This window comes from Pan troglodytes, chromosome 2, assembly GCF_028858775.2.
Source record: "Pan troglodytes isolate AG18354 chromosome 2, NHGRI_mPanTro3-v2.0_pri, whole genome shotgun sequence".
Classification (NCBI taxonomy): domain Eukaryota; kingdom Metazoa; phylum Chordata; class Mammalia; order Primates; family Hominidae; genus Pan; species Pan troglodytes.
The window spans coordinates 31449758-31459582 of NC_086015.1; the positions used below are offsets into that span (position 1 = coordinate 31449758).

General features: G+C 47.2%; 1 protein-coding gene and 1 pseudogene across 16 annotated transcripts in view; one reads left to right on the forward strand and one right to left on the reverse strand.

Annotated features, from left to right (window-relative positions):
- Positions 1-6164, reverse strand: part of SLC4A7 (solute carrier family 4 member 7) — a 111592-nt gene extending 105428 nt beyond the window's left edge. For 7 of the 16 annotated variants that reach the window (XM_009445057.5, XM_063806674.1, XM_063806673.1 and 4 more), the window contains exon 1: positions 5639-6047. In XM_009445057.5, the coding sequence (XP_009443332.1) occupies positions 5639-5698 (60 nt within the window). In that variant the 5' untranslated portion in view covers positions 5699-6047. Of the gene's footprint in view, positions 1-5090; positions 5200-5638 lie in introns of all 16 variants that reach the window. The other 9 variants (XM_063806679.1, XM_054680461.2, XM_001165664.5 and 6 more) reach the window with 7 other exon arrangements.
- Positions 5697-8855, forward strand: LOC100614955 (uncharacterized; annotated as a pseudogene).
- Positions 8856-9825: the final 970 nt, after the last annotated feature.

Genomic DNA, 9825 nt, shown 5'->3' on the forward strand with positions numbered 1-9825 from the left:
CCCAGGGGACGGAGGTTGCCGTGACCCAAGATCGTGCCACTGCACTCCTGGGCAAAAGAGCGAGACTGCCTCAAAAAAAAAAAAAAAAAAAAACCCAACAACATTAAAGCATCCTCCCTATTTCACAATTAACAGTGGACTATGCTTTAACCCCTTGATACTGAAAACTGCTTAAGTACGCTCACTAAAATGGCTTAAGAAAAATTAAAACATTTTAAAACATCCTCTTTGGAAGAAATCTGAAAATCTGCTTAAAACTGCCAAACTAGGACAGGCACAGTGGCTCCTGCTTGTAATCCCAGCACTTTGGGAGGCCGTGGCAGGTGGATCATTTGAGGTCAGGAGTTCAAGACCAGCCTGGCCAACATAGTGAAACCCTGTCTCTACTAAAAATACAAAAAAAAAAAAAAAGAGAGAGAGAGAGAGGGGGGCGTGGTGGCACACCCCTGTAATCCCAGCTACTGGGGAGGCTGAGGCACAAGAATCTCTTGAACCCAGAAGGTGGAGGTTGCCGTGAGTCGAGATCGCACCACTGCACTCCAACCTGGGTGACAAAGTGAGAACCCTGTCTCAGGAAAAAAAAAAAACAAAAAAACACCAAACTAGAACCTGTCTGTATTGGCATATCAGCGCCAGATAAAATGCAAATCTATATTATAAACACATTAACTTTCTAAACCAAGTACTGAAAAGATGTGTTGGCAAGATGTAGCGGCTCACGCCTGTAATCCCAGCACTTTGGGGGGCAGAGGAGGGTGGATCGCTTGAGCCAAGGAGTTCGACATCAGCCTGTGCAAAATGTTGAAACCCTGCCTCTATTAAAAATACAAAAAATTAGCCAGACGTGGTGGTGTGCCTGTATTCCCAGCTACTCAGGAGGCTGAGGTGGGAGGATCACGTGAGCCCAGGAAGTTGGGGGTGCAGTGAGCCATGATAGTACCACTGCACTTCAGCCTGGGCAACCCTGAGGATGAGACCCTGCCTCAGCAACAAAAAAAAAAAGTATTAGGCCACTCTCTTATTTTAACAGTCATTTGAAAATGTCTAGTCCATGGAAGGAAAGAGTCACTAATTTAGGCAACCTAGTCTACTCTAATCAGCTAGCCCTCTGCCTTAAGGAAGATTGTCAACAGCAACACTGCCAAACACTACCATAACACTATATCAACCAAAGACCTTTTATGATTTGTCACCATTATAATTGCAAATAATCCTAAATTTTTCCAAACTGCAAAAATGCAACAAAATACACAACATTGCCTGCTAAATGAAAATAGAGGTAAAATTCACTGCTTATTCCAAAACTAAAAATACTGTATGCATAAAAAGTGATAGCTACAGAGGAAATTGTAATCATCAGCAAGAAACTATAGTACAAATCAAAAGCTATACTGATCTGTAACTAATCTTTAACATTAACCCTATGGAAATATCTGTAAGCGCCTAAATGGCCCACACAGTTTAGTCAGTTGCAGATCCTATCCACTTTAAGATCATATTTGTGGTAAGATACAGTAAGAAGGAGGGGGAGGAAAAGAGGAAGAAAACACCCATTACAGGATGTTGACAATTATAACTAGCAAAGTTTTAGAATATATTGGTTAGCACACCACATACCACTAAAATAATACACCAGGTTCCTCCAATACCAGGTTACTTTGGCTCTGTATTCTAACCTATTCAAATAACAAGAGTCTAATGTAACAAAATTCTCTAAGCTCTTAGAAGAAAACCTATGTACTTCCCAGTCTAAATTACCAGGCAAAACAATTCATCAATCTAACTCAAATGTCCTACAGCTTTGTTTCATCTTGTATTGAGACAGGGCTTCACTCTGTCACCCAGGCTGCAGTGCAATGGCATAATCACAGCTCACTGCAGCCTCAACTTCCCAGGCTCAAGTGATCCTCCTGCCTCGGCCTCCCAAGTAGCTGGGACTACAGGCTAGCACCAACACATATGGGTAATTATGTTTTGTAGAGACAGGGTCCCACTATGTTGCCCAGGCTGGTCTCAAACCCCCTAGGCTCGAGCGATCCTCCCACTTCAGCCTCCCAAAGTACAGGGGTTACAGGCATAAGCCACAGCACCTAGCCTTGTCCTACAGTTTCAGATTTGCTCTCTCCCTTTATTACAACTCCATGGATCGTGGCCCAGAGATACTTAGAATAAGGCAAAAGGGTAATTGAAACCCTGATACTATTCCTAGGGTGCCACATCAATACCTAGTATCAATACGTAACTGTGATTCCCCAAACAGAATGCCTACTTACAGACCCACAAAAAAAAAACTTCCATTTGCCAATCACTACCGAATTCATACTGGGTTGTCTGGGTCTGTCATTTATTCTAATGACTATTTTTTTTTAATTTCTTACAGACTGATGAAATGTTTTAACTGGCACTCACAAATGGAAAGCAGAAATGTAAATGCCATCACTGTGTTCACACCATACGCCAAAATAAACTCAGCGAAGGCAGTATTCTGTCTACCTTGTTTGACTATATCCCCATTACCTGGCACCTATAGGATATTCAATAAATATGTGCAAAATGAATAAAATCATAACAAAATCATGGAAAAATATCATGGTCCCAAAATGTCAGTGGTATCAGAATTGTGTTAAATCATGCACTGCTTAAAAGAAAGTAGATTACCTGCTAAAACTCAGAAACCTTCTAAACCATGCTATTTATAAAAGAATTTAACCTATACTGGAAAATAAGACTGACAACAACAACAAAAAAAGACTCACAAATCAATTCCAAGTGAGGCTTACAATTATGAGGCTTTATAGCAAAAGCAAAAGACAAGTTACATTTTTTCAAGATTAATGACTTTCCTCTCTCTATCCCAACACCCTGATCAGTGAAAATTAGAGAATTTTAGGAGCAGAAGCAACCATAGAGGCTAAACTATGAAACAGATGGGCTCCAATTTCAGAGTAATATAAACTGCCACCAATCTATTCAACATTTTGTTGCATAATTACAAATCTAAGATGGGATTTTATGAATATTAATTTGTTCTACTTTTTTGGCTATGCTGAGCAGTCTGCTGTGAGTTAGAGTTATGACTGATGAATATCATGATCTCTCACTTTTACGACTTTTATTTACCAAAACTGGGTGAGCGAAGATTTAATTTTATCAACGCCAATAGTTCCTCTTTCCTGTTTTCAAATCAGTTCAACCTACAGCTTTACTATTCTCCCATTCTATTCTTAGACTATATGCTAGTTTACTGTATTTGATTTCTATTATTGATTTATATATGTTAACAGTAGCCAAGCCTTATCTTCTCAAAGACTTAGGAGGTGTACCCTTCTAAAGTGCTCCCCTACCACGTCATTAACAGCAGTGTTTAATAATTCCTTTGTCATCTGTCTCCCAACTCAAATATCACTTCTATTAGGATAGAGTTGGGTAGGGTGCCATGGCTTACACCTGTAATCCCAGCACTCTGTGAGGCCGAGGTGGGTGGATCACCTGAGGTCAGGAGTTCGAGACCAGCCTAACCAACAGTGAAATCCCATCTCTACTAAAAATACAAAATTAGCCGAGTATGGTGGCACATGCCTGTAATCCCAGCTACTCGGGAAGCTGAGGCCGAAGAATCACTTGAACCCAGGAGGCGGAGGTTGCAGTGAGGCGAGATCAGGCCATTGCGCTCCAGCCTGGGTGACAGAGCAAAACTCCGTCTCAAAAATAAATAAATAAATATTAGGATGGAGTTGGTTCTGCCTTGTTGGACACTACAGTAAATAGTGTAAATAATAGTCTAAATAGCATAAACACTAGTCTAAATAAGTGTTATTACAATGAATGAATGAATAACTTGGAGGGCAATGGCCTTATCACATGCTTTCTCTACTAGCTAGGCAGGCAATATTTGAGAACACACCATAGTTTCTATCCAGCTCCGTGAAAACTCGAATGCACTTTACTGCTCAATTGAAAATTTGCAAATAAATTTAAGAACAGACAACATCATACTTGAAATACACAGAGAAAGTACTATAAAACAGTTTATTCAAAGGCTACACAAAGAATTACAGAAGGCCAGGCGCGGTGGCTCACGCCTGTAATCCTAGCACTTTGGGAGGCCGAGGCGGGTGGATTGCCTGAGGTCAGGAGTTCCAGACCAGCCTGGACAACATGGCGAAACCCCGTCTCTACTAAAAATACAAAAAATTAGCTGGGCATAGTGGTGCGTGCCTGTAATTCCTGCTACTCCGGAGGCTGAGGCGGGAGAATCGGTTGAACCTGGGAGGAGGAGGTTGCAGTGAGCCGAGATCGCACCACTGCATTCCAGCCTGGGCGACAGAGCGAGACTCTGTCTCAAAATAATAATAATAATAATTACAGATTATTTAGGATGAGTTTCCAGTATTCCATTACCATCACTGTGAATTATCTTCCAATAACCACTGCTAAATGACTTCACTGTCTGGTGACTGAGTTTTCTTCTGTGTTAGAGAACTTATATGAACGTACTGAACTAATGAATGACTACTTTCCATAACCTTAACTATAATCCTAAAAGTTAAAAGGGAAAGCCGGCAGGCAGTTTTAAAGACAACTCTTGAATAAAAACACAGGAGAAGTAATTTTCCTCTTAGTTGTGAAAGACCGGACAATTTTCCCTGCAACCTTCCCGCCTTTGCTGGTTGCATAGTAAAAATTAGAAGTAGGAAAATTTAGAATACTTCCATCTCCTTTGAGTCACGAACTTGGAAAGGAGAAAGAGACAACTGCGGGGACGCATGTGCTCTAATGAAAGCAGGAAGTCCGCTTCTTGAGCATGGGCCATTCACCCATCATCACAAACGGGAACACCGGCCTTAAGTCCATCCCCATTCTCTTCTAACCCTGAAATCAAAGCCAGTCTCAGTAGGAAACGCGATCTTGCTAGCTGAGTTAGAGAAGGAGCACCAGACAGCTCAGGACACCCTCCTCCTTCTACTTGGCCTGCGGCAGGAGGATACTCCCCGGGTTCCAGCCAGTGGAGAAGGCGGACCCGGCAGGCAACAGCGAAAGAGCCTTGGCCGGGAAGGAGCGCGGCCAGTCCACGCGGCCGGAGAACTCACCGAACAAAGCGCACCGCGGAGCGGGAGGGGACACTCGGAAAGAGGGGGAAAGATTCAACCAGCTCTTCACCACTGCCTGGGGCTAGAGACAGGTGGAGCCGCCGTCCTCCTTAGAAGGAGAAGAAAGATAGGTTTTCGAGGGCTAATCTGAAACTCCTGCGCCAAGGCAACCGGAACCGGGACCCCGCCTGGGGAGCGCGCTAAGAAACAGGGGAGGCGAGCGCTGAGGGAAGGGATGGATGGTCGGGGTCACAGGCGGCCTCTGCGGGGATGTCGGGGTCCCGCCTGAGCCGCGCAGAGGATGCCCGCGGCGCGCCGCCGGCCGCCCCGACTCGGGCCTCCCGAGCGCAGCCGCTGGCCCCCTCCCACCCGCGCCCCAGGCCGCCACACAAAGGGGATGGCGAGGCGCGCCGGCCGCCGGGAGGTGGAGTGGCGACGGGCCTGGGACGAGGTGGCCGAGCCGCGACGCCCGCCGCGCCCCCCGCCTTTGTCTGCCTCGCCCCGCGCCCTCCCCCTGCCGAGGAGCCCCACCGCCGCGGCGCCCTCACCCTGCTCGTTACCCGGGTGAGTAGCGGTCTCATCTGCTCGCCGGCCCCATCAGCCTCCATGGCTGGCCGGCCAGCCCGTGACGGCCGCTACGGTACTGCCCCGCGCGGTCTGCCTGCTTCTGCCGCTGCCCCTGCCGCCGCCGCCGAGCCCCCGGCGCGCGAGGACAAACGTGGGTGCGTCCGTGCGCGAGGTGTGCGCGCGTGGGGAGAGCCGGGCGCCGGGCGCGGGAGACGCGGGGCGTGCGTGTGCGCGCTGCGACTGCTGGGCTGGCTCTAGTAGGAGAGCGAGGCCGCGGCGTGGAACCTGAAGCTAGAACTGAGCGAACCGGCGGACCGAGCGGGAAGGAGGAGAGCCGCGTAGGAGGAGGGGTTCGGGGGCGGAGCCGCAAACCGTGACGAGCCCGGCGCCGGGGCCAGGCAAGACACGCCCCCCCGCCCCGCCTCCTCGGGTCACGCCCCCTGCCAGTCTGGCACCGCCAGCCTCCTCAGCGCGCCCGCGGGCCGCGCCGCTAGGCCACCGGGAGATGGGGCGGGAGGGAGGCGGGACGGACATTTGTCCCAGCCAATCGGCGGCTGGCGGACTTCCGCCCGCCTCCCCCGTGCCACCTCCTCAGGACGCACCGCCCCTCTTTGTATAAGCTTAATTGACCGAAGCTGAGCGTCTAACTAGTTTTTCAAGTCGGAAGCTCCCCTGACGTTCTCAATGGGGTGGGGGGTCACCACCTCCCTTGGCTCCTAACTACATTCTTTAGAGGCTGCAGGGAAGGAGGACGCCACCTCTGTCAAGGACGCCCAGGATAACCCTCCGGAGCAACTAACGAGTCTTCACGACTCCTGGAAGTTTCTTTTCTGTCAATCCAGTAGGCCCGAACCCCAACTCAGGGACCGTGAAAGATGGGGTACACTTGACCAGGTGTCCTCCTGTGCTTGCTCGCCCACTGAGCACCACGACAGCTGCCACATTTTTTTTTTTTTTTTTTTGAGACAGTCTTGCACCAGCCCAGGTTGGAGTGCAATGGCATGATCTCGGCTCACTGCAACCTCCGCTGCCTGGGTTCAAGCTATTCTCCTGCCTCAGCCTCCTGAGTAGCTGGGACTACAGACGCGCGCCACCACGCCCGGCAACTTTTTGTATTTTTAGTAGAGAGGGGGTTTCACCATGTTGGTTAGGCTGGTCTCGAACTCCTGAGCTAAGGTGATCCACCAGCCTCAGCCTCCCAAAGTGCTGGGATTACAGGCGTGAGCCACCACACCCGGCCAGCTGCCACATTATTGAGTCCACCCTGTAGGCCGTCTCTCAAATATCCCTTCTGTAACGGGATGATTGTAATACCTGCCATGCAGGCTCATTGAAGGATTAAGGGGATTTATATTCATAAAAGTGCCTGGCACATAGCATGCTGATAATTTTCATTATTGTTAACAGGTTTCTCTTGAGTGTTTCATAAAGAGAAATTTGGCCGGGCGCGGTGGCTTACGCCTGTAATCCCAGCAGTTTGGGAGGCCGAGGCGGGCGGATCACCTGAGATCAGGAGTTCGAGACCAGCCTGACCAACATGATGAAACCCCGTGTCTACTAAAAATACAAAAATTAGCCTGGCATGGTGGCACCCACCTGTAATCCCAGCTACTCAGGAGGCTGAGGCAGGAGAATCGCTTGAACCCAGGAGGCAGAGGTTGCAGTGAGCTGAGATCACGCCACTGCACTCCAGCCTGGGCGACAGAGCTAGACCCTGTCTCAAAAAAATAAAAAATAAAATAAAAAAAGATAAGGAGAGGTTTAGTTGGGAAGAACTGAAGCCATGCAATGGAAGGATATATAAATACATCCGCGGATCCAGAGCTCACATCCTATTCATCTCCAACAGGGTATTAGTAAAGCTTTTTGTCAGCAATAGGTAGCTAGGTATGCTGGATGACTCATTCCTTGTTTGGGCCCTAGTCCCCTTTTGTCCTAAATTTCCCAGAGAGTTACTTCCAGTCCAGCACACATTGTTCACTTACTTGTACAAGAGCAGATGTGCCTCTATTAATAGCTACTATGTAAAGAGGCCTACAATTAGAGACTGTGACATTTGGCAAACATATTTCATTTCTAATCCTCTCAATACTGCAAAATATCTGCCGTCATCTTTTTCTTCGGCAAGGCAACCGAGCTGCAGACGCAGAGACGCAGATCTTTGTGAAGACCCTCACGGGCAAGACCATCACTCTTGACGTCAAGCCAAGTGACACCATTGAGAATGTCAAAGCCAAAATTCAAGACAAGGAGGTATCCCACCTGACCAGCAGCATCTGATACTTGCTGGCAAACAGCTGGAGGATGGCCGAACTCTCTCAGACTGCAACATCCGGAAAGAGTCCACCCTGCACCTGGTGCTGCGCCTGTAAGGTGGCATTATTGAGCCTTCCCTCTGCCAGCTCTCCCAGAAATACAACTGTGACAAGATGATCTGCCGCAAGTGCTATGCTTGCCTGCACCCCCGTGCTGTCAACTGCTGCAAGAAGTGTGACCACACCAACAACCTGTAACCCAAGAAGAAGGTCAAGGCTCTTCCTTCCTCTAAGGGCAGCCTCCCTGGAGCCTCAATAAAGTGTGTCTCTTTCGTTGACTGGAGCAGCAAAAACAAACAAACAAAAAAACAATACTACAAAATATGTTATAGCTCCATTTTACAGATGAAGAAGCTGAAGCCCATAGAAATACTGGTTTTGAGTTCTGGTGAGTGGAACTGCTCTTACTATTGGCACCATTCTTTTTTATTTATTTATTTTTGAGATGGAGTCTCACTGTTGCCCAGGCTGGAGTACAGTGGCACAATCTCGGCTCACTGCAACCTCCATCCTCCAGGTTCAAGCAATTCTCCTGCCTCAGCCTCCAGAGTAGCTGGGATTACAGGCGCCTGCCACCACACCCAGCTAATTTTTTGTATTTTTAGTAGAGATGGGGTTTCACCATGTTGGCCAGGCTGGTCTAGAACTCCTGACCTCCAGTGATCCACCTGCCTCGGCCTCCCAAAGTGCTGAGATTACAGGTGTGAGCCACCGCATCTGGCTATAACATTCTATATATTTTATGATTTATTATGCTTATTTTCTACACACACACACACACACACACACACGCACAAATGTGAGCTCCATGTAAGCTTCATGTGTACAGCAAATTTGGTTTTTGGTTTTTGGTTTTTTCTCAGATATCCCTATACCTACATGAGTGTTTGGCCCCTGTAAACTCTCAGCACGTGTGTTAAATGAGTAAATGTACAGGTGGGGCATACATCTGCTCTTCTTAAGATCTAAGAGCATCTTAGGTGACAGCTGAGCATGTGGCCATAGTAACAAGAACAAAGTAGGAGTCAAGAATCATGGTGCCAGAGTTGAAAGTGTTAAATAGCTTCAAGAAGGTCTTAAAAATGTATGCTTGGCAGACCTTGCTAAACAATGAATTTCTGTTCATCTATCTTGCAAGAAGAAAAAATTATTGGTTTATTTAATCCACAAATATTTTTTTAGTGACGTCTTTGTTGCCATGCACTTTTTCCACTCCTCATTTCATCCCAACTGCTAGAAGAGGAATGTAGCAAAGATCTGAATTATTAAATTTATCACTCAGTTGCCCACTTAATTCAACCTCAGCCAAAGTTCATTCAAGAAGATAATGTGTTAAAATTGCTTTTGTGCAACCAGAGATGGCTATAAAGTGTTCCAAGGTGCTGAAAGGTAAATTGTATTCTCGAATATTTTAAATATTCATCTGGGGCCAGGTGCAGTGGCTCATGCCTGTAATCCCAACACTTTGGGAGGCCAAGGCAAGTGGATCACCTGAGGTCAGGAGTTTGAGACCAGCCTGGCCAACACGGTGAAACCCCATATCTACTAAAAATACAAAAATTAGCTGGGCATGGTGGCGGGCACCTATAGTCCCAGCTACTCAGGAGGCTGAGACAGGAGAATTGTTTGAACCCCGGAGGCCAAGGTTGCAGTGAGCCGAGATCACGCCATTGCACCCCAGCCTGGGGCACAGGTCCAGACTCCGTTTCAAAAAAAAAAAATTAATTTGAAATATGGCACAGGGAAACATTTGCTGAACAAAGGTAAATGTAAACCTAAATTCATCAGTAGCAATGAAGTGGTAGTACCTAAAGTTAATAAGTTTTAGCTGTATCCTAAATTCAGAATACTTC